Genomic DNA, 24,843 nt, shown 5'->3' with positions numbered 1-24,843 from the left:
ACACACCGAGTGAGTGCACACCAAACTGCTTTGGACAAGCCGAGCGTAAAACCAGAGACAAAGAGCGAACGAAGAAGAGATAGAGACAGAGCTGGAAAGTCTTTCTCCATTCCAATTCCAATTCCCGTTCCCATTCCCCTCTGAGCAGCGCGACCGTGTGGGGCATAACTGTTTCGTACGAGGTCTGGGCTCCATTCTCCCCCTCCCCGCACATTCATTCAATCATAAAATTAATTTAAAAACTTAAACAAAATAAGAGGAATAGGGAATGGGGAATGGGGAATGGGACACTTGACGAAAGAAAAGACGAAAAAAGATTATTTCACAGGTTGAGTCCAACTTAGGGAGGGATCTGTGATCCCTCAAGTGCTGATATTCCCCAACCACAACCACAACCACAACCACCCCCCTCCCATACACACAGAGTGGATGTGAAAAAAGAGAAAAGAAAAGTGAGACGAGTTTGCCAAACTAAATACGAGTACTGTACATTTGTTTATTTCAGTATCATCCAAGCGGAGTGACATACATACACATGTACAGTGGGGCAAAAACCGACGGAACGCCACTTGGGTCATTCAAAGCCAGTAGAGTCGAGAAACGTGGCCCATGATGTGGCTAGTTTATCGATTACTCCTCTCTGGGACTAAAAAGGGTGATGACTAACGACTCTTTGTATCAGCTGCTCAAAATCACAAATTCCTGTTTAAAAGTTTAGCATTTGTTTGCCAAATCATGCCCATAACTTGTATTCTACGGTCTCGGTTTTTATCATTCAATCAACTTGGTTCCACTTTTAGCAATCAATCCACACATGTTTGTACATATGTATGTAAGTACTTTGCCACTTTGAGAGGCGGCATCGGCAGTTGTAATATCGTCATACTACTTATAAGATACCAAAATACATTTCAACTGTCCAACTGGCGTTTCTTTTTCAAATTCTCATTAAATTGATCGAATAATTGCATTTTTTATCTCTGAAGTGTTGTGGTTAATCCATCTTAATCGTCCGTATTGTGGTGGAACAACACCATAGACTCCCTCCAAGTTGTTCCTTCAAAATTGAAACATCCTGAGCCATGGGGTTGTCTCTGCCTTCTAGAATGTCTTGTCATTTTAATCTCCTATCTGCCACTACAAGTGGACGTCCAAAATGTGCGCCAACGTCTGTGCTTCGGTTGGCACAATGAAATGCAGTAAACCCAATTCGTACCATTGTACCATTGCAGATTTCGAATACAATGTACATTCATAGACATATAGCTAAAAGCAGCGCTTTATGCGAAAGCTCGCCGAAAGCACACTAAACAAAAGCTCGGAGTCGGCAAAGCCATAAACGGGTTAAAATCTCAGTTTATGAGAGATTTGGATTAGATGTTGAGTATTGGGTAATTTAAATGAACGCAGACTAACCTTCCGGAACTCCTGCACGAAGGTGGTGATCATCGACTGGATGGCTGCGGCCCTGGAGGCATGCAGAGCCAGGTGCTTCCCGTTGCGCATGTTCAGCTGGAGGGCGGCGGGCCGCGGCAGGGTGACGGCGTTCTGGATCTCCGCGAACGCAATGGCCTGCACCACGATCAGGTATTCGGTGTCGCGGCGGGCCAGGTAGAGGCCGCTGTGCGAGACGCCCATGACGCTGACGTCCGGGTAGAGTGGGGCGCCCTGCACTGCGAACAGGCGAGCGAAGTAGAGCGGCCAGTCGCGGGCCATGTCCACCAGGTGGCGCTTCACGAGCGCACGCACCTGCTGGCCCCTGGCAGACAGTGTGTCCACGCTGACCCCGTGCCCGTGGAGCATGTTCAGCGCGGAGCTCTTCTCCTGCGGCGTGATGCGCAGGCATGGCGTCACCCCGAACACGTCGCTCAGCACCTGGGCGAAGAGCAGGTCGAGGGCCACTGGCGGCCCAATAGGCTCGTTTGGCTGGAACACCTCCTTGCGCACCCGCAGCTTCCATGGCACACGGTTGTATGTCAGGCAGGAGCTGGCCCCAAGGCCAGACATTGCCACGGACCCGGTCGCGGTCTCTGGCACAGCCGTGCCTCCTAGTCCCGATCCGGATCCAGTGGCTGTACCGGCCACTGCCAGCCCGGGACTCATTCCGCTGGACGAGGATGAGGCCGATGCTGGTGGTGGGGGCACGGGGGCCGGAACCAGGACTGGCGGGGGCGTGGCAATCGGCTCCAGCTCGTCGCGCATCCCGGAGCTGGCGGAGCTCTTTCGCTTCCGCTCGTGCTCATACTTCTGGGCCATGTGGGTGCGAAAAGTGGCCGGAGTGCCTGACTTGCCCATGGGCATGGACATGGTGTCCAGGCTGGCCTGGATGACGCGTGGCGGCGCCGGCTGGTACACCTTGTGGCTCTCCTTCTCGCGCTCCACCTGGCGGAGCTCGTAGAGACGCTCGCGCTCCCGCTTCTCGCGCTCCTTCTCGCTGCCGCTGCCGGAGGCCGGGCCCTCCACTTCGGCCCGGTCCCACACGGACTCGGAGTAGTCCTCGCGGTCCCGCGATCTGCTCCGGCTGCGCGACCTTTCCCGCTCAGCCTGCTCCCAGGCGGCGACGGAGGACGCCGAGTGCTCATCGCTCACGTGGTGGTGCTGCAGCTGGTTCTGGTGCTGGTGCTGGAGCAGCGGCTGGTGTTGGTGATGCTGGTGGACGCTCTGGCGCACGGCGCCAAAGGTGTCCCGCTCCTGGCGCTGGATGAACGCGGGCACGTTCTCTTTGCGGTAGTCCGGCTCCGGCTCGGTTGTGTGGATCCGCTCGTTGGCCGTTTGTGGAGCCGGGGGTGGAGCTGGCGGCGCCATGTTCGGCGGCCGAATGGGCGGCGGTGGTGCGGGCACGCTGGGTGCCGGCGGCAGAAGCACTCCCGGCCAGGCGCTTGTAGGTGGGGTCGGCGGCGGAGACAGCTTGCCCTCCATTCGCTCTATCTGCGTCCGCACCGTGGCCAGAGAGTCGCCGTGTCCGTGGCCGTGGCCTGCACCGCCACCGCTGACACTGGCAAAGAGTCCGCCCAGCTGCTGCTGGAGCATCAGCTTGCGGGTGTCCTCCAGCTTAGACGGGGCACGTTGCTCGGACTTGTTGGACACCGTGGAGCGAACCGAGTGGCCGGCAGTGACCTGCTCCAGCCTCTGGCGCATCTCGGAACTGAGCTTCAGCTTTCCCACGCTGCCGGGGGGTGGGCGGTCGGCCCCGATCTCGAAGCTCTTTTTCGCCAGCTTGGTGCTGGTCACCATGGTCTGTTGTGCCTGCGCCTGTCCCTGTGCCTGTCCCTGTGCCTGTCCCTGTGCTGCATCCTGCACATCTCTGGAAGCGGTCGTAGTCGCGGATGTGGTCGTGGTGGTGGTCTCCATGCGGATGCTGCTCCGCATAAGCTGAGTGGTCAGGCTGCTGCCCATCATCATAACCGGCGTTTGCGACGGCGCCGGCGGCGTCTGGCTCTCGATTTCGAACTCTTCCCACTCGATGGCCGTGGCAGCTCCTCCGTTGGCGGACAGCTGGTGCTGCGCCTGCGGCGTCGTTTTCCGCTGTTGCTGCCGCATCTTGAAAGCGAAAAAGTCCTCCTCGGTCTGGAACTGGGGCTCGCCCTGCGGCGGCGGCCAGCGCCACTTGCCGATCCTGACGGTCTTGGCGCGGCCGTACGGGTCCAGGAAGTGCCGCGTCTCGGAAGGATCCTTGCACTCCAGCGGCGGCGGCATCGGCGGCGGAGGTGGTGGCGCCGGCGGATTCGCAGCATCCATCAGCACCATGCTGCTGCGCGTCGCCTTTATCCGCAGCGGCGACTGCGGTGGCGGTGGAGACATGCTGGATAGGCTGCGGCTGCCCATTGCAAGTGGCGCCGGTGGTGGGGAGGCGGAGGTGGCGGCCGCTGCTGCCGCTGCCTGTTGGCTGAGCAACGTCTGGAGCGCTTGGTTCTGGGCCAGCAGCTGCTGCTGGATCTGCAGGTTTTGGGCCATCGCCGACTGGAGGAAGGCGCGCTGCACCTGCTGCTGGTAGAGGGCCGGGCCCGAGTCTGTCTCCCCCGGCATCTGGATCATCTGATGCCTCAGCGGATCGCCTCCGTTGCTGCCCCCCGCGGCCGTAGACACGTGGTCCGTGCTGCCACCCCCCTTAATGCAGTCCACCAGCGACTGCTGCTGCTGCTGCTGCTTCCCCGCCAGCTTGTCCAGTTCGTCTGCTATGTCGATGGTGTCGAACAGCGTGTTGATGTAGTCATCCAGGCTGTCCAGCTCCAGCTCTTCCCACTGCAACTCCGCATCCAGCGAGTCTTCTGTGGTTTGCCTTTGGCCTCCTCCTCTGATGCTTGCTGCTAGGGACCTGGCGTCGGAGAGCTCGTCCAGGGAGCCATCGAGCACCGGGCTGAACAAGTCGTCCAGGAACTGGTCGACGTCGGAGGCCTGCGAGGGTACACGCACACGGCGCACGTGCGAGGCCAGAGAGGGGGCCTCACTGGTGTCGGACATGGCCGAGGAGCGGGTGGCATACTCCGACTTGTCCACGTACTTGCTGGAGTGGGAGCCGTGCGGGGCGACGTGGGAGCGCCGAGCGGCGTTCTGCGACTTCTGGTAGCGGGGCGTCGTCTCCTTGCCCATGGGCGCCAGGCGCTCTGCCGAATGGTAGCGGTCGTTGAGGCGGCTTTCGGAGAGGCCCAGCGTGTGCAGTGGCTCCTGGGACTCGCAGTCGGGTAATGGCAGCGACTGACCCGGCGCTATGTCGCCGGCCAGCAGATCGTCCAGCGACTTCGAGCGCGACTTGGCCTGTCCCGGGCTCGGACTGGGCGAGCTCGGTTCGCGCTCGAAGTACCGTTCGTTCAGGGCTGAGCTACGGGACAGCAGATCTCGGCTGCTTCTTCGCTTCTGCTGTTGCTGCTGGGGCGGATCTGCCTTTGCGGTGGGGGTAGGTGGCGCAGGGGGAGGGACACCTGGCCGCTTCACGGCCTCAGGTAGGGAGGTGCGAGTGAACTTGGCACCGGAGCGGAGAAGGTCGCTCCTGGGAGCGGGGAAGGCAGGGCACAGCTCCTTCTCGGCAATCAAATCCATGACGTAGTCCAGGCCACAGCTGTCCGTCAGCTGCTGACCATCGTCGAGCACTATGGTCCATCCGCGACTGGCCACGCCCAGCGTGGAGACCGCCAGAGCCGCTGCCTCCTCGCAGGAAGTCCACGAGTCGATGGCCACCGTTTGACTGGCGTCGTCGGGTAACGTGAGCGGCAGGGCCATGTCGCAGCTGCGCGCCCACGAGCGCCACTCCAGCCAGGCGGGCACGAAGCTGCGGCACGCCACTCCGCCCGATCCACTGCTCTGCTGGCGCAGCAGCTGGTGCAGTAGGAGGTTGCGCATGGGCGCGGGCGCCTCGTCGTCGACGAACTTCATCAGATACTTGCTGAAGGCGGGACTGGGCTGGAAGCAGCACAGGCATTGGCCGAGCAGCTGCCACAGGCGTGTAGCCTCGCCCGAGGCGGAGCCCAGGCCGTGCACCTGGTTGCAGATCTGCACCACGATCTCATCCCGCAGGCCGCGCGAGCTGAGCGCCTTGTGCACAATGTAGTCGGAGAGGAGCTTCTCCTTGGGGCCCTCCAGGGCCTTGTCGTTGCTCCATCGCAGAATCAGCTTGAACACGGCCAGGGCGTCCTGGAAGTCCTGGTCCCGCGACGCCGCTCGCGTGAGGAGCGGGGCGGAGATGGGCTCGCGGCGCGGCTGCAGGCGCAGGCCGTTGCAGTAGACGCTGCTGAACTTTCCAAACGAGAACTGGGCCAGATCCTCGGGCAGCTGGACGGAAGCGGCGGGGGGGCCGGGCACCGTGCCCAGCACCTTCACGAGGTGCCTGTCGCTGTGCGGCGGCGACCAACCCTGCAGCTTGGAGTAGATGAAGGCTAGCTCGGCCGGGATGTCCAGGTAGCTCAGCTGGCTCCTCTCCAGCACCGCCTGCTTGGCCTCACGGGCCTCGCGCGACCGCTGTGCCGCCTCCCGGGCCTCCTGTCGACGCCGGTGGTCGGAGCGCATCTGCTGGACGCGCCGCCTGGCCTGCTGGCCCCTCCACAGCCGCTGGGCGGTGAGTGCGGCGCGTCGCATGCGCTCAAAGTACTGCTGCTGTCGCTGGCCACGCCACCGGGCCTGGAGTCGTGTCGCGGCCGCCTTGCGCCGGGTCAGATGGCGCCTCACAAGCATGCCGCGAACATGGCGTTGGATGCTGACGGCGGCGTGGCGCAGGCGTTCGGTGCGGCCGCTCTCGAGGGCGCGATGAAGAGCCTCACGGAGGAAGACGCGGGTGGCGCCCAACTGGTAGTCTGGTCCCTCGACGCCGGTGCGCGGCATGGCCTCAAGCAGGGCGCGGCAGAGCTCGCGGTAGGGCGTGCCGCGGGCCAGCGGCGCGGTCAGCAGGTGGCGGTAGCGCTCCACAAAGTGCTGGAAGCGGAGGCGCACCGGGTAACCGCGCTGCCTGATCTGGATCGTGTCCAGCATGCCGAGGTAGCGCAGCTGCTGAAGCACGCAGGGCATGTCCATGCGCAGAGCGTGCTTCTCCTGGTTGGGCTTGATGCAGCGCACGAACCAAGGATGGCAGCGGCCCATGGACTGCAGCAGCTGCTGGAGGGAGTCCGCGAAGCGCGCGGCCACCGTCGGGGTGCGGGGCTTCATGGTGACGAAGCGCCCGTTGCTGCCCTTTGGCAGGGTCTTGCCGGCGTCCCGCTGGGCCCGCAGCTGCTTGGTCAGCTCGGTGACTAGGGTGAGGCGGCTTGAGGCGAGCAGCTCGAGCACGTCCCCGCGCAGCGCGTCGCGGTTCTTGTCGAGGAACCCATCCACGCAGTACCACACCTGGCCGGCGTAGTGGGTGACCCCAAACTCCTGGGCCCCGATGCGTGGCCTGGCGTACAGTTCGCTGAGGGCGTGGTTGTAGTGGCACTTCTCGAGGAAGCTAAGGTCCGTGGCCCGGGGGAAGTTTGACTCGTCGTCGAGCAGGTGGCAAATGCCCACAGGCTTTTTGGCCAGCAGGTGGATCACGGGCAGGTTGTCGTCCCACGCCAGCGGCGTCCACTCGAGCCGCTCGCGAGCGTACTCCGCCTGCTCCAGCTTGAAGACGTGCTTGTTGAAGTAGAGCTGCAGGTTCTCGTTGGCGTAGTTGATGCACAGCTGCTCGAAGCTGTTCTCGGCCAGATCTTCGAAGCCGAATATGTCTAGAATGCTGATGCGGTGGGCGTCGTGGGTGCCGCCCTTCTGCACGATCGAGTTGATGCGCGACACCAGCCAGTTGAAGAGGCCCGCGTAGAGGGCCTTGGCGAAGGCGTCTCTAGCGTCCAGGGCCTGGTCGATGCCCAGCGGCGTGTGCAGGCGCTCAGCCCGAGCCTCCGTGGTGCGGCTGGTGACGGCCCGGTGCAGCCCCTCGTCGCTGATGTGCAGCAGGTGGGCGGCCCACTTGATCTCCGCGTCGGAGCCGACCTCGACCCCTTCCTGGCCGTGTCGCAGCTGGCGCCGATGGAAGTACACGTTGCCCAGGTGCAGCACGGCGGCCAGCACCCTCACGATGCCCTCCCGCTCGCCCTCGGACACGCCCAGCACCTGCATGGCGCTCTGCAGTGAGGCCCAGTCCACGCGCCCGCTGGCGCAGTCGGTGGCGCCCTGGTTCAGGTAGAAGTACTTGTCCGCCTCCAGGAGTCCGTACTTGCTCCGCTCCGCCTCGCTCAGCCCGCCGAGCATCTCGTAGAAGACGTGGTAGTTACGCTCCCCCGGCGCCTGCGTCACGATCCTCGACTTCTCCAGCAGATACTGGGTGATCTTGGCGCCCACGATGGCGCCGCTCTTGAAGTACACCTCCAGGTACTTGCCGAAACGGGAGCTGTTGTCGTTGCGCGCCGTGCGAGCGTTGCCGAACGCCTCCAGGAGCGGGGCGGCCTCCAGGATCTGCTCGGTGATGACCGCCGAGGCGGAGCCCCCGCCGGGCACCACGGCGGCCAGATACTGCATCACCAGCTTGGTGGACTCCGTTTTCCCGGACCCGGACTCGCCCGAAATGACCACCACCTGTGGCGAAGGCAGGGCCGCGTGCGCCGCCGCCCCAATGGCGAACAGATGCGGCGGCAGGACTCCCAGCGGTCTGCCCGCGTACTGCTTGGCCACCTCCAGCCCGTAGGCGTCCGGGAACATCTTGTAGGGGTTGACGGCGATCAGAATGCTGCCGGCGAACGTGTAAATGAGGCCCTTGTCGTAGCGCAGTCGCAGGTTCCACAGCAGCGAAGCCTCGTGCAGGTCGTCCAGCATGGTCATGTCGTCCATGCCACTGCTGCCCAAATCCTGGCGAGCCCGCAAGCTGCCCTCGCCCGGCTGCAGCGCGAACGTTTGAGGCTGTGAGAAGAAACAAAAAACAAAATTATCAAAACCAAAACAAACGAGAAGGGACGTGTGAGACGCTTCTTACGCGTCACAACTTTTATACCCGGCACTCAGTACTACATCTGCACTTTAGCGGTTATTTGTCCAATTTTACATTTTTTCTTCATCTGTCATCTACATCAACAACACTACTCACGTCAACACGCTCCTTTAGCTCGCCACCCTCCCCTATAGACACACACTGCAGAGTCGCGGCAGAGTCAGCGGCAGAGGAAGCGGCAGAGGCAGCGGCAGCGGCAGAGGCAGTGACGTGTCAGGGGCCAGGCCATAAACAGCGCGAAGCAGAGTGTGAATGCTGCGGGACGGGGTGGGTTTGGCTACTGCAAATTAATTTCTTCATTGTGGCTATAATAATGATCCAATCGTATCCCAATTTGGTGATCTGATAGATATGGTCATTCCCTACGGAATGGCGTTTTTAGTTTTCTGCTATCTTCAAAATTGTAGATTTGGGAGGTTTTCGCCCTTTTGCGGAGGCGGAAGGGGGCGTGGCTCATTTTTGAAATACACTTGTAACAGTGTGAGCATACAGAAGTCTGGATGCAAAATTTTGTGGCTCTAGCTCTTATAGTCTCTGAGTACTAGGCGCTCATCAGGACGGACAGACGGACAGACGGACAGACAGACAGACAGACAGAGACTCGGCTATTGATGCTGATCAAGAATATATATACTTTATGGGGTCGGAAACGTTTCCTTCTGTGCGTTACATACAACCGTTATGTGCACAAATACAATATACCCTATTTACTCTTCGAGTACCGGGTATAAAAAAAACTCAACCAATTATTAAATTGTAATTCCCATATCTGATCAAACCTAATCAGATTTGATCAGATCTCTGTGCCATTGATGGACGGCGCCCAAAAGGAGTGCCATGGAGTGTCAAGGACTGCCAAGGAGCATCTTTTGTGAGTGCCAGCGGGTAGAGTGCAGATTGTCCTCAGTTGGGATATCTGGTGGGATAGATGGATGAATGGATGGAGTCTCACATGGCGAGCTATCACATCGCTGCAGAGGGTCGAGAGCCGCTTGACCACCTGCGGGTAGCGGCACTTGCGGCGCCGGTGGCGACTCTGCTGGTGTTGGGGCAGCAGGGGCAGGTCCTCCGACTCCTCCAGGCTGGCCGGCCGCTGCCGCCGCAGTACGTGCGGCGATAGCAGCGCCAGCGAAGGCGACTGGGCGGGGCTGGGCGTCACCGAGCCACCCCCACCACACAACCCGCTGCTGCCACGCTGCCATGGCTCCAGGTGGAACCGTACAATGCGCATCTAACGGAACAAATCGTAACCCCGTAACCGCAAAAAAACGATTCCGAAAAGCGACTTAATCTGGCAGAGACCCGCCGTCTGTGGTCGCCGTCACGTCGATTGCTACTGAAAGGAGTCTCGCAGAACCGCAGCGTCAGCGTCGGCACCAGCACCATCACCAGTGCCAGTGCCAGTGCCAGATCCAGAGTCTGCTATGCCACAATTTCCCAAACGTTTCTAAAACGGTCTTTGCTCGATCCAAAACACGTTCTCCCAAAGCAAAGAACGTCGGCGAGGCGGAAGGCGTGGACGGACCAGATTCAACCATACCGGACTCGGCCAGATGACACTACACATACACACACACACACACACACACACACACCTCCTTCTCCTTGTACCCCTTACACTAAGACGGCATTGAACCGGGTGTCCACCAGAACGCACTCTCCAAATCGAAAGAGAAGCGTTAGAGAATGCAGCGGTAAACCTGATCCAAAATATGGGATGGGATTGCTCGTCAATCGCTCTGATCTCCCTCCGACTTTTCCATTCAATTAACTGCCGCCTCTGCCACTTCTGCAGCAGAGAGTGCGAGAGTGAGTGTCCGTGTGAGTGTCCGTGTGAGTGTGTGGGACTTTCTCCAATCGAGTCTTCCCGCGCGTCTTCCCGCGAGACGCCTCCAACCAGTTTATGATCGTTTCCGTGACACTCTTCGTACGCATTGTACCTTAGGCCTCTGCCTGGTGCAACTCTGGACTGTCATCCAGCAATCATCCCAAAGAAACCTCAGAGCGAGCCTCAACGTTGACCTTTTCAGAGCCATTAGCTTGCCATTTGTTATGCATCTGTTATTACTCAGTACTACATCTGCACCTTTGCGGTGTTTTGTCAAATTTTACATTTTTTCTTCATCTGTCACCTACATCTACAGCGCTTCTCACAACACGCTCCTTTAGCTCGCCCCCCTTACCTAGAACCACACACTGCAGACTCGCGGCAGAGGCAGAGGTGGCTCTAGCATTTATAGTCTCTGAGATCCAGGCGCTCAACAAGATGGACGGACGGACATGGCTCAATCGACTCGGCTATTGATGCTAATCAAAAATATATATACTTTGTGTGGTCGGAAACGTTTCCTTCTCTGGGTTACATACATATGTACATCCATTTTTCCCCACAAATACAATAAACCCCATTTACTCTTCGAGTACCGGGTATAAAAAAGAAATCTTATCAACCGGTGGCCTCCCCAGTTAATATTTTGGTTCTATTGTGCTGGAAGCATTCGTTCAAACGCCAAATTTGACAACAGTCAAGAGCCAAGAGCCGAGAGCCAATGGCATTCCACAAATTCCACGAGCCCTCAACAAACAAGGCGGGGCAGGGCAGAGAAGGGAGGCGCATAAAAACCGAAATACGAGTATATATGTATGTATAAATTGAAGCTTGTTATCAAGCCTGCCGCTCGCTGTTGACTCTGAGTGAAAATAGTGAAAATCTTTCATGGCTAGCAATGGCGAAACCGAAACCGAATCCCAATTTGAAATGCAAACAGTGGGGCCACGCACCACGAAGGTGCGAAGTCTTACGGGTGCTGGTAGTCACCCCCAGCATAGTGAGTACAATGTGTACCATAAGTAAAGTTATCATAGTGTATACAGTGACTGTCTACAATGTGTACACACCTTTCCTTTTATCAGCGCCTGGACAACGATCACTTGAGCAGCTCGATGCACCTCCTGGATCTCGCCGGGTATGGGATGGCCCATGCCCGGGTCAAACCAGACCAGATCCCCTTCGCCCCAGTCCATGGCTCAACTGGTCTCTGCTCCTCTGCACCTCTCTCTCTCTCTCACACACAATCTCTCTATCGTCCGATGTGGTTCTGGTTCTGGTTTCAACTCCGGTCCTTCCCTCAGGTCAGAGCTCTCCAATTTGGATCTCCTTGGCCTTTCCTCCCGTGGGATGACAATGACAATGTCTATATCTCAAAATCTGTAGATTGGATTGGATTGTATTGTATTTGGGCTGGTCCTCAGGCAGCTTGATACATTCCTACAAGAGAAAGAAAAAGACACAGTAAATCATTTGCTTAGTGAATATCAATTATCTCAAGGGAAAAAACCCAAGCAACATTTAAGTATTTTAAATAATGCATTCAAGTATTCCAGAAAAAATTCACGTAGTTATGAGTCGCCTTTCTATGAAGCGCCTCAAACATTTTCAACATTGAAAAATGTCTACCAATGCACCATGCAGCGTGCGGCTTATCAGGCACAGGTCTCCTCTCCTCTCCTCCTCTCCACTCCTAAAACCTCACCAACCCTCCACTTTTCCTTTACCTTTGCCAGTTGGTATTGTGTGATCGTCGTGATCGTTGCAATTGTGAACGCTTCGCAGTGATGGCTCGGGGCCACTGACGCGAAGGTCACTCAACGAATGAAGGTGCAGACATTTTGATTTATTTTTTGCATACATGTACACGTACATATACATATATACACATGTATCTTTACATACTCGTGCATACACATGTATATATCTATTTTTTGTCTCTTCGGGAATGTGACTGGGACTCGTACCGACAACGAAGTGCAATGAAATGCAACAACGGAGGCGAACGACCAAAAGAAACAATGACAACAGCGTGTCTACCGTGCAACGTCTGGTAGTTGCTCGCATTATTGCAAAAGAGGAATGCGCGATCATCCTATACAGTGCACGAGCTTTATGTTATATGAAAAGTGTATGGAAATATGAGTATCCCTAGCACAGTGGTTCTTCCCTCTCACTGAGATCTGTGCACATACATATGTATATGTTTGATCTGTAGAGCCCAGAACACACCGGACAACACACCTTTTCCATGCCAAGGTCCGCCGAGACCAACATACTGTATGTATGTTCATACATATATATATGAAGTTATGTACAGTTATGTAAAAAATGCTGTATAAAATTCTCTATAAGAGCTAGAGCCACCAAATTTTGCATCCAGACTTCTGTATGCTCACACTGTTACAAGTGTGTTTCAAAAATTAAGCTTAAAAATTCAAAAATGTGTATTTTTGTGAGGAGTTTTGAACAATGTGGCGACTTTAAAAACTCAGGAATTGAAAAAGTGTTTTGTGTATAGGCGCGTTCATTGGGCGTCGTTTAAGGTATTGCTCATCAAAATCTATGAAGAGACGCGCGTAACAGGCTTTGGCTTGGTGTCGCATGGGCCACTTGATGGTGCAGTCATTGCATATCAACGAACAGACAACGTCCAGACAGACGCGTGAGCTAAAATTAGTTAGCCAACCGTAAAAAAATTAATAAGTGAAATAATTCAAAAAAAGTACGCCCAACTGTGTTTTTGGCTTCAGTACTAGAAAAAGCCCCACATAGGGCGAAAATGAGCTGTGTTAGCTGAAAACTAGCTGTTAGAAATATTGAAGATAGGAGGAATCTAAAAAAGCGATTCCGTAGAGAATGACCAAGTCTAACAGATCAACGAATTGGAATTAGATTGGATTATTATTATAGCCAAATGAAGAAATTAATTTTCAGTGGCTACCCCCAGAAGCTTTTTTTCACATTCTCTCATTCCGCTTCGTGCAGTGTGTGGCTTTAGGGGAAGGGGGCGAGCTGAAAGAGCTTGTTGGCGTGAGAAGTGATGTAGAGGACATACATATGTAGAAAAAATTTAAAATTTAAAGGTTAAAAAACCACTAAAGTACAGATTCCTACTCCTACTGAGTACCGGGTATAAAAGTTGTGACGCGTAAGAAGCGTCTCACACGTCCCCCCTCGTTATAATTATTTTAGGTTGTCCAAAAGAATATTAAGCAGATGCTGAAAGACAGAAAAGAGCCGAGGCCAAAAAAACTCTGTTTGTTGTTGTTTCTCTTTGCTGTGTGGCCTCTTCTCGGGCGAAACTTTCACCTGTTTTAGGGCAAATACCTTTAGCATAAATCTTTATGTCCAAAACTACTGGAAAACAAGACACCGGTTGCGTTGTGAGGCGCGACAGGCGCATACATACGCTCCTCATACCAACCTCAGCCGTTATATCTGCACAGAAACTTGTACAAGGAAGAGAGAGCATAAGAGAGATTGATAGAGGAATATTGATTTCTTTATCTATAATAAGAAACGATCTGAAGCAGTCTGAACAGTTAAGGGGTATATTGTATTTGTGGTCAAAAAATGTAACAGAAAGATGGAAACGTTTCCGATCCTAGAAAGTAAATATATATTCTTGATCAGTATCAATAGCAGAGTCGATATAGCCCTGTCTGCGAAAATCTTCTACATCCACAATTTTGGAAAGAGGAGAAGGGAATGGCCATATCTATCAGATTGATCCCCGAATTCGGATCAGATCAGATAATTATTATAACCAGAATGAAGAAATTGATTTCCAGTGCCTACCCCCCAACCCTTCCAACGGCTCTGTATATTAGTTTCTCATTCTATCTCGATCGCATTGTGCGGCTCTGGGGGAGGTTGGCGAGCTAAACGGGCGTGCTGGTGTGAGAACTGATGCAGTTGTAGATTAGTATTTATTTGATCAAATTATTCCTAGCGCTACAGTATGTCTACTTTATCTTTGTCTTTACTTTGTCTGTACATAAATATGTATGTATGTACATACATATAAACTGAGGAGTACAGGGATAAAAGTTGTGACGAGTACGAATAGTCTGAAAACGCTCTTCCTCGTTTCCTTTGATTTTTATTTTTGAAATATTTCTGCAAGATTGTGAATTACACAGATTTTCACCACCAAAGTTTTCAAGCGTTTTGGCGCAGGTGGCTGTATCGGATTTGGATTTGTGGCTGTAACTAAGTAGATTTCGAGCTTGAATCGGAATCAAAAACGGAATCGGCGCTGTGCCTGGCACAGTAACGAGGCTTGTTGCCAATTGGACTGACAAGTGCTTACGAATTGGCTGCGTCCATGGGGGAACCCGTTTCCGAGGAGCGGCGTGGCAAGAGCACTTCAGGTAGCGCTACGGCTGCTGAGGCCGCTGCTGCTGCTGCCTTGCCGCTTCATCATTCACACACACGCATTCGCCCTCTCGTTCTCGCCATGTATCTCCGTCTCCACCACTCTTTCTCTTTCCTTCTAACGCTCTCTCTGCCGAGCTGCTTTTTGGGCTACACCAACATTGGCTCACAAAAATCTTGGCTCAGCTACGAGTTCGACCGCATTCCAATGCTAAGACGTCGCGACGCGTCGCTGCCTGCAGCCACAGCCACAGCCACAACCACAGCAACAGCAACAGCAACAGCAACAGCCACAACAGTACGATCAATGAGCAAATATCCGATGATGTGGAATGGCAATCAAAAGAATTACATTTGCTTTTAATTGTTAGATCATTGGTAAAGTAAAAAAACATTTCTGTGGCTCGAACTGATTTGTGCCATGGATCGGAAATGCGGTTGCGGATAATTTCTCAGTATCTATTTACATTTTTTGCAATTGCATTGAAAAACTACTTCTGCCACTCTGAATCGAACGATAACAGTCAGTTCTGCCTTCCCAGAAGTCATTGTACCAGTCCGCCAGAATGTGTACAGAGATGCGATACTCCCAAGTTCTCTCAGATTCTCTTTTTGCAGTGCAATCCTAGGGGACATGTTTAGACACCTTTATTTTCATTTAAGTTGATATAGCAAAGTGTATATTAACGTATTGGAAATATGTCATGTATGTACATATGTATGTGATAGGTACATGTACATACACATATATGTACATATACATATGTATATATATACACTCCCAATCAGACGAATAGAGTTTTTAAAAAGAAAAAAGTTACAAACGCTACTGCGTTTAACATCTGGTTGTAAAGAACTTTGCTTATCTGAAAAGCTGATTGATGCAGCTAAAAAGTGAACCCAAACACTTTGTGGTTTTAGCTTATCGCCTGGGAAATATTAATCTTTAAAATGCAAAAATGTTGATTTTTGTGCGTTATTTTTTACGACATTTTGACTTAAAAAACTCGGGAGAAGTCGAAAAAAATATTATATATTGGGTTCTCTATTTATTTAGCTTAGCTATTTAGCTTACAAAAACTGCAGATAAAAAAAAAAGTTCCGCCATAGAAAAAAAAGACCATTTCTAAGACCTGTAGCTTTCATAAGAAGTGGATTTCGTTCCTTAACGAAAAACCGTGTCGGGTAGTTTAACAGAAGAAAGAACATGATTGTAGACGTTTGTTGCCTAAGTCATCGTCAACTTCGTATAAGAGTCTTTATTCAGAGCGCCAAACAATATTCATGAGAAATGAATCGACTGACTCTCCTTAGAGACTGCAGCAGAAATGGAAAATGTTTTTTTTTGTATGTAAATTCTAGTTCCATGTTCCCAAGACTGAATGAAATAGGTGCCCTTTGTTCGATTTCTAAAGTGATTACAGTATCAACACACAGATACACACAAACTCAGACCGAGACGGGGTGACGCGAACCGCACCGCACCTGTTAGGTGCTTAAAATGCTTAAATGTTAAGCTATGCATAAGCGAGAGTTTCGTGTGTGTTTGTGTGTGTGTCTGGCTTGTTGGTTGAATGGCTCTTGCTAGCCAGGTTCGTGTGTTGACTGTCTTGACACATTCTTGGCATTGCTGAGAGTCTAGATAGCAATGACAAGGGGACAGGGCGCAGCATGAAGGGCGCGGCGGTGTGAGGCGACTGCCACGAAGTGAAACTCGATAGATACAAAGTATTTCGTATCTAGCCAAAACTCGATCCCAAAACCCCAGTCATCCACCTGCTTCCACACGCACGCCCAAATGCTATCTTTAATTAGCTGGCTTTTTCCTAATTTTGGTTTTTAGTTTTTGGTTTTCGCTTTTCGGTTTCGATCTCTTTTTATCTTGCACACTCTACGAGTACGAGTATAGCATGGCGTCGGTACATACTCGTACTGCGATTTCCAATCAAGTCGGTTTGACGAGCTGCATTTGCAATTCGAGCAACAATTAATTTCGGATCGCTTCGATTTACTTTCAGCTTGCGTTTTTTCTGCATTATCGAGCCTCTGCCAGCCTCGAGCTAGCACACATGATTATTCGATATGTGATCTGGCTTTCATCTCGAATGCGTGCGCAGAGATGGACACCAATGCACACCACAGCGGCGAGCGAAGCCGAAATCTTCTCTAAAAACTCCCAAGACAACAAAAGCACTGCACCGGTGCAAGTGCAAGTGCACTTGAATCTAAAGCCAATCAAGGACCAGTTCAGCCTATCAGCTGAAAGTTCTGAATGTCAGATACATGGCTCTCACCTTAAATGAACCAAACCATTGTTCAAACTTAAAAGTCGTATAACTTCTGAACCGTCTAACTCTTCAACACAACCAACTTCATTAATTTTTAAACAATATTTTCAAACACTTTTCACAATTAAAACCAAAACTAGAATACAGTGCACTGTACGCATGTATACATACATTCATACATATGTATGTACATACAAATGTACATATGTGTCTACCATCAATAAACCAACAATACTTTGGCAATTATATGAAACGTAGGATAACTTGGAGGTGCGCATCCTATCATGCTGCATCAGATCTGAATAAATCTATGTACAAGTTAAACAATCAGATCTTCGTTTCTTAAGCTCCGCTTTCGACCAGGCGTAATGTGCAGTACTTGCTTGTGCAGTCAAATTTTTCCCTTAATTACTCTTTTTCAATTAGGCTCAACGGCAACGTCAACGGTGTACTGTGTGTGTGTTTCTGACTGACAGTTTGACTCATTGGCTAAAAGCTTTGGGCCAAAAACAGTCAACAGAGTCAAGAGGCAATCGCGTGGTCTTGTCTGCCTTGTCTAGGCTTGTCTGGGTTTGCCTGGGGTTTTCTGGGCTTGTCTAGGTAGTGACTAGTCATGCATTGCTGCTGCTGTTGGTGTTGTTGCACTAAGCGGCTTACCTGCCGCTGCTCTTGGGCTGGACCAAGTTTTTTTCTTTTTCGAGTTGGAAATTTAGAGACATCATGAAGGGCCATAGACAGACCCAGAGCCAGAGGCAAATACTATAAGCCAAGTCCGAGGTAAAATGGCGATAAACACTCATGTAGAGAAATGGCCAGAGTAAGTCAAAAGGCCAATAAACCTTTGCAGAAATAAATATAAAAAAAGCGCGCCATGTTGCCAGTAAAAGACACAAAGTGTGATCACAGATACAGTGAAGTCCGCTGCACATATATATGTACATAAGTACATACATACATATGTACACACATATGTAAATACTCTGCCAGATAGCTTTACGAGTATGCGCGTGCAAAAACAGAAAAGGGAAATTTTCAAACGTTTTTTTTCCCCTCTGCTGTTTCTGAATTTACCTTGATGTCACCCGGAGCAAATGCATAAAATATTCTAAAATTCAAATCCGGAGGTGTGTCACTTGATTAGGTTTTTGCAATAATTTTATGCGTTGCCGCACCCGCAGACATCAGCGCCCACAATACGTGAAACGAAAACACCTGAGTCTTGGGGCGTAAGACTGTGGGACGAATTACTTCGGGTCCAAAGCAAAGTACATAATATGTTCATGCAGCAACGTTGGAGCAGATTAAGTTGGGCTGTCCTCGATAGGGGGTTCAAAAGGGGACGAAGTCAATCACTCGAAATATTAAGTGTTTATCCAGGAGAGACAATTAAAGCGGACTAAACCTTAACTCCGCGACAGATTTTAGTAGATACATTAAGTAGATATTGAATGAACATTGCATTATTGTTGGCTCTAGGTTTATTATGGCTAAAAATATACATATGTACATATGTATATGTGTACATACGAATGTGAACTAATGATGTATGTATGTACATATGTATGTACATTTTATGTATGTACATATGAAGCTATTAAGGCTTAAAGCCTGAAAACAAAAACAATTGAAAGATGTAGTAGTATGTATATACTTCACTTGTACATAAACTGATACACAAATTAATTCGAAAATAACCTCTAATGAGTCTATCGCAAGCGAATGCATTAACTCAAATTCTATCAGCTTCATTACAATTCACTCAATTCTATTTTATTCGAATGCCGGTTTTTTGCCATTCATGCAGACATCGAGCATACATCTGTACATATGGACATCCATATTTACACATGTCATTATTTTAACTGATTTTTTTACATTGAAGAGTCACAAGTTCTTGCAGTGCTAGTTTCAAACCGAAAAGGCGATAAGGCTAATGAGCGATTCGGTGGGCCAACGATGGGAAGGGAAAGAATGAGGAAAACAAAAGACTTAGGCAAAGAACACGAATCAGGAACACAGACGGATGAAAACTGGAAGCCATGAGCGAGAGAGGTGGTGGGACGAAGAGCCAGTGCAAGCAAGAAGAAGCACTGGGTCGTTGATGTACGGAAGTGGTCCGCACACACTATCGCAGACACAAATTCACACACACACACGTACACACAGAAACGGAGAAATGTTCAAGCAAGGGGCCGTTGTGGCATTCCCCTATGGCCGGAACCAGTTTTCTTATGTTTCCACTACCAATTTGTTATTGTATGTACATAGGTTTTCGCCTGGTTTTCGTCGATTTTTTTCCTCTTTGCGCGTCTAACTGTTTTCCGTGCTTTACCGTTGCAATCATTCTTAGTATTCTTGCCAAATCGTCGCCGTAGCCGTCGCTGTCCATTTGCGGAGACAATCGAATCGCAGCCAAGCCGATTCAAGACGAACACGCCTGGAATTTGATTGGAACAATCCCTTCCAATAACAAGTAAAAAAAAAAAACAAAAAATATCGCATTCGTACCTATGTACATATGTCCATATGTACATACATACTTGCATATGTACTTACATACATACATATGTGCATTTATACATACATACATAAATATGTATGTTGGTAGTTCCACCGAAGACTCAAGCACATGTGAACACAACATAATGGGGCAGAATATCCATTCCATTGATTGCATCACATCCAGAACTGCAAATATGCACATATGTATGCATGTTGTATGTATGTATGTATGTATGATTTGAAGCGGCTAGGGTTCTGTTTGGGTGTGATAAGAAAGCTCTGTTTTTTGGCAACGGCATAACATTTATTTGTGGATACTTCGACTAGGCATTCCACGTCTTTCACCCTACAGCCATGAGACACCATATCAAAAAGTTTAATTCGTTCTGATTCGATCTCTTTATATTACTCAAATCTCTTTAACACGCCTATTTGTGGAATTCGGATTTGAGTTACAAGAGAGCGCGCAGTGTTGGGTATGGCAAATGGTTACATATACATTAGTTTTGCATATGTGTGTTCGTCTCTCTATCACTATCTCTTTCCATTACTCACTTGCTTTGTTGTTGCTCTGCGTTTCAGTTAACCGTTCTTCTTCTGCTGCTGCTGTTGTTGGTGTTCGTTTTGCGTTTGCTGGTGTGCGTTTGTGTTTGTGTTTTTAATATGTTGTGTGCTCGTTTCGTCGATTTTTTCTCTTCTCTCCTTCTTGACTGCCGCTTCTTGGTTGCTTTTAACGTCACTTCGTCACCCCACAGAACATAACATAGTGTGTATGTGAATATATGTATGTATGCACAAAAGATGATGAACGAGCTCTGCTAAATTTCATTACTGAGTCTGATTTTGCTTCTTTCCGATTCCGCTCTCTGCAGTCGTAGCTGGGGCTGTGACTGTGGCTCTTTTTTTTTCTTTTTATTATTGAAGATTGTCGAGTTGACGTTGTTGTACATTAAAAAATTATAACTGAACGGAACTTGCGGATCGAGTAGCAAAACAAAAAACAGATCTTGTTGTGACTGGTGGCTGTGTATGAGAGTGTGTGTATCTCTTGTGCTCGTAGTGGTAAGTCGTGGCACGCCGCGAACCAAAAAAAAAATCACTACAAACTCCTCCGGCAGTCAGGCAGCAACTGAAAACTGAAACAGCGGCTTTACACTCGTCGATCGTCTCACCTGTTGATCCGATCCAAAGAGAGGCTGCTGCGACGTCGCTGAGAGCGGAGCTGAAACAGGTTTACCAGCTCACAAATTGAAACAGGGCGGGTTTATTTTCCAATGGCCGAAAGTATCGCTGAACAGCTATCGATAGGTTGGCCAAAAATGTGTTGAAAGTGCGCGCAACCGCTTATTTGAACTGCTAACCTCGAAACACGATCACGAAGAAACCAAAATGAAATCTGTTTATCGACTCGGTAAGATATATTGCAGTCACAACTGGAAAAATTTGACCTAACTTTGCTGTCATTGCCAAGGCAGTCATCTCATAGAATATATTTTATACATTCGTGGTATCGGATCTGATGAGTGCCGTATGCTCTCTCTCTCCCTCTTTTTGGAGATTGATTTGTCGGTTATTGGGAAGGACATGTACAACGCAGACCGCGCATCTCCATATATTTTTCTTGAACTTTTCAAGAGAAAAGACACAGCTTGGGAATGATCGAATGTTAATTCTCGCACTCCCTCTAACTGTATTCAACTTAAAGACAAATATTCTATATGTATTCATGCTGCACTGTCCGACCGCACTAAATCTCTATCGCTCTCTTATTCTTCACTCTACCAGACCTGTCTAACCAAATTGAGTATAAAAATGTTGTATTCATTTATTAATTTAATTTGAGGTTTACATTCAGTTTCGATCTGTGTTTTTTCACAGAACCTTTTAGTTAATGTGCTGTTAGTATTTCGGTAAGGCCGAATAGTTTTTTTGCGTGCTCTTTACCTGAATCACCTCTGAAATGAAATGAGTTAATTAATGTATGTACATATGTATGTACATATGTACATACATATGTATATATTTATATCCGGTACTCGAAGAGTTAATAGGGTATATTGTATTTGTGCGAATAACGGTTGTATGTAACGCACAGAAGGACACGTTTCCGACCCCATAAAGTGTATATATTCTTGATCAGCATCAATAGCCGCGTCGATTGAGCCATGTCTGTCTGTCTGTCCGTCCGTCTTGCTGAGCGCCTGGATCTCAGATACCATAAAAGCCCTGCATAAAAACCCTACACTGACTGAGTGCCGGGTATAAAAGATGCGTCTCACACGTCCCTTCTCGTTTTTTTTGTTGCTTTTTTGTTGAAACTTACTTCTAAAGTCCTTCCAGGATGTTCCCGTCTCCAAAATATTCCATAATTTGTTGATCTAGTAATACAAAAAAAAAAGACAAAAAACCCGTCAAAAAATGTACCTTCTCGACTTTAGGGTTGTTTTTACGGGTTTTGTTGATGGACCGTTTGCAAATTGAAATTGAGTGTAAAACGTAAATAATTCAGATACAATTTGATACAATTATTTAAATGAAACACTGAACTTACCTGATAAATTATTATGTATGTACGTATGTTCATGAATATTTTACCCAAAAACAGCGACTCGCTCTTTACTGCACAATTGTCATTACATATGTACATATGTATGTAAGTATGTAAATACATACATATGTACATATGTATGTACGTCGTTGACGCCGTCGGCAAACCCAAATTATGTTACGCACCAAGAGGAAAGTTTGGTTGAGAGTTTGGTTTGATCCATGAAGTAATATGTTGCTATATTACTATATATTATTATATATTGTATAATTACAGCTATGTAAATAGCTGCGAAGCAATACAAATCGGAATGCAAAAATGTTGTGGGACATCAATGATCATTGAATACCTTGTTGAAATATTGATACAAATCGGATTATTACATTATATACATACATGCATGTACATATGTATGTACATACATACATGGGTACATACATACATATGTACAAGTTAACACTCCTCACCAACGGCAGGGTATCGGCAATGTTCTTACTTTGTAAGAATGCTGATTAAGCAAGCCACGGTACTTACCTTAGAGAAACTTAATAATTCACATATGTATTTGCTGCTTTCTTCACTTTTCATTCACTATTTATTAGAGCGTCAGAAAACAAAAGAAAAATTAGTCTACGAGTATTAAGGACTGCTACAGGAATAGGAAAGTTTTCAAATCTCTGGGTAAGCACTGCCAATCAGGTTCTTCCCTCGGTAGCGCCAAGAGTAGGTGACGATGCCGATATTGCTGCTGCCCAGGGAGACGGGGCAGGTGCGGTCCGGGCGCAGCTGGAAGCAGACCGTGTACAGGGCCAGCTCCAGCTCCGGCGAGGTGCCCACGAAGAGCGTGTTCACGGGCTTGTTCTGTCCCTGGTGCGTGAAGCGGATCTTCAGCACCTTCCCTTTCTGAAAGTGTACATACATACATACATATTTTTGGAATGCTATGGATAAGAGCCTAAGACAGAGCCTGGTTAGTAGTGTTTCTTACCGTGCCAATGTCCTGCTCCTTCATATAGCCCTTGTAGTCGAAGCGGCCCGCCTGCTCCTCCTCGCTGATGTGCACCCAGTTGTGGAATCCAATGATGGTTCCGTTCTTTACCTCGTAAACGAACACGTGCTCGAAGCCGGAGCTTCCGATCTTGCCCTGCCCGCGCGAGTACTGGGTGAACCACAGCTCCTTGACCAGGTCACGGTGCGTCTTGGGATCGGGCGTGACCAGGCCCTTCTGCTGCAGGAACTGCATAGCATGCCGCATCACCGGCGTGGCCATCACCGCGTCCAGGAACTCGTTCTCCTCCTTCCGCTCGTTGGCCGTCACGTGCTCGTTGACCAGCGTGTCATGCTCGTAGTTATTGAAGAGCAGCTTCATCTTGGCAATGGTCGGTGCCTCGAAGGCCTTTGGGTCTACCTGGAGGAGTCTGCAAATGGAATATCTCTGCTATTATTACCTGCCTGAGGAACTCGGACGAACTTACGGGTTGGGGGCCTCGTCGGAGCTGTCGATGGAGCGCGTTCGCCCCTGCAGGTTCACCTGCACGAGGCTGATCTGGCTGTTGCTCTCCTTGGTGTATAGCTGCTCCGTCAGCTGGCGGATCTCATCGTCGCTGGCCACCGAACTGCCAGACGACTGGAAGCCAGGCCGAACTGTAGTTGTGGCAGCTTCGCTGTGTCCTCCCGTCCCCCCCGTGTGCGGCAGAAAGGACACTCCATTGGCAGTCCTCGGAGTGGTTGGGGGCTGCGCCGGGTGAACGGGGGCTGCTGGGTGCACGGGCGTGGGCAGAGGCGATGCCCAGGCAGAGGAGGCAGAAGGAGTTGGAGACGGAGTGGGAGTGGGAGTGGGAAGAGCAGTGGGAGAGGAAGGTGCCGATGGGGATCGGACCGTGGGCAAAGGCGGGTAGTCTTCTTTTACGGATGGGCGACGGGGAGCAGGCAGAGCCGGGAATTCCTCCTTCGGTGGATGTGGTTGCGGCTTGGCGGTTGTTGTTGATGTTCCGAATCGGACATCAATTGATCCAGGCTGAACATTGGGCGTCTTGGGTCGCTGGGTGGTAGTTGTGCCCCTGCTGTTGTCCAGCGGATCCACTCCCGGACGTCCCGCACCGCCACCGCCGTAGCTTAACTCGAAGCTGTTCGGTTGGGGCTTCTGGGGGCGGTAGGGGGCGAATCCTGGTGGCAAATTGGGTGCTCCGCCAGCTTCCTGTGGCCGGTGAGGGGGCGGCTGGAGTGGCGACTTCGTGCTGGTAGTGAAATGACTGACACCCACTCCGTCAGTAGGCCACTGGGGACCGCCAGAAGCTCCAAAAGGGGAGGAGTTGGGCGTATCGGGCCGTGGGCCCAACGGCATCAAAGGAGCATGGGAGATCACCAGTGGCGGAGGCTTCTGGGCGGCCTGGGAGGGAGTTCCTGATGCGGAACTCGGCCTGGCTGTGGTTGTCGATTGCGAGGTCAATGTCGAGGTCGATTTCGAGGTGGTAGTTGCCTCCGTGCTGGTTGGATCGCCGCTGCTGCCAAAGAACTTCTTGAAGCCGCCGAACCAGCTGGACTTCTTTGTCGTAGCCTCAATCACATCCAGCGGGTCTGGCGTGATCTCGATCTCGCTCTTGTAGCCTGCTGATATACATATATATGTATGTACATATATACATACATACATGTATATATTTATGTACATAAAGGCTATACATTTGTAAATATATGTCAGTCAGTGTTTGTCTTACCTGCGATTTGGCAGTGCCCGGCAAGGGCCAGGAACACGATGAGTGTACTCAACGTCAAGTAACGCATTTCGCACCTGATTTGAGTATTAACAGTTCGCCTTGGAACTTCTTCGGTTGGAATTTTAGAACCGGACACAGACACAACGCGACCGACCAGT

At 50.4% G+C, this 24,843-nt stretch overlaps 2 protein-coding genes across 7 annotated transcripts in view; both read right to left on the bottom strand.

The window, feature by feature from the left end:
* LOC117903701 (unconventional myosin-XV) overlaps nt 1–24,843 on the bottom strand; it is a 39,098-nt gene that overhangs the window by 12,536 nt on the left and 1,719 nt on the right. The window contains exons 2-3 of one of the 3 annotated variants that reach the window (XM_034816040.1): nt 11,321–11,470; nt 1,417–8,334 (exon numbers count right to left, since the gene is read on the bottom strand). In XM_034816040.1, the coding sequence (XP_034671931.1) occupies nt 1,417–8,334; nt 11,321–11,446 (7,044 nt within the window). In that variant the 5' untranslated portion in view covers nt 11,447–11,470. Of the gene's footprint in view, nt 1–1,416; nt 8,335–11,320; nt 11,691–24,843 lie in introns of those variants that run through there. The other 2 variants (XM_034816039.1, XM_034816041.1) reach the window with 2 other exon arrangements.
* LOC117903702 (poly(U)-specific endoribonuclease homolog) lies at nt 248–24,843 on the bottom strand. 4 transcript variants are annotated; one of them, XM_034816045.1, is made up of 5 exons: nt 24,686–24,843; nt 23,444–24,578; nt 22,957–23,386; nt 22,637–22,871; nt 248–286 (listed from the first exon to the last, which is right to left on the bottom strand). In XM_034816045.1, exons 1-4 carry the CDS (start codon nt 24,750–24,752, stop codon nt 22,638–22,640), a joined length of 1,866 nt encoding a protein of 621 aa, XP_034671936.1. In that variant the 5' UTR covers nt 24,753–24,843; the 3' UTR covers nt 248–286; nt 22,637. The 4 variants fall into 4 exon arrangements, with proteins under 4 accessions (XP_034671936.1, XP_034671938.1, XP_034671935.1 ...); XM_034816047.1 differs by lacking the exon at nt 248–286 and having other exon boundaries at nt 22,545–22,871; nt 23,444–23,834; nt 23,871–24,578; XM_034816044.1 differs by lacking the exon at nt 248–286 and having other exon boundaries at nt 22,545–22,871.

Source organism: Drosophila subobscura, chromosome A, assembly GCF_008121235.1.
Source record: "Drosophila subobscura isolate 14011-0131.10 chromosome A, UCBerk_Dsub_1.0, whole genome shotgun sequence".
In the NCBI taxonomy this organism is placed as follows: Eukaryota; Metazoa; Arthropoda; class Insecta; order Diptera; family Drosophilidae; genus Drosophila; species Drosophila subobscura.
This window is presented reverse-complemented; position numbering and strand designations above follow the sequence as displayed.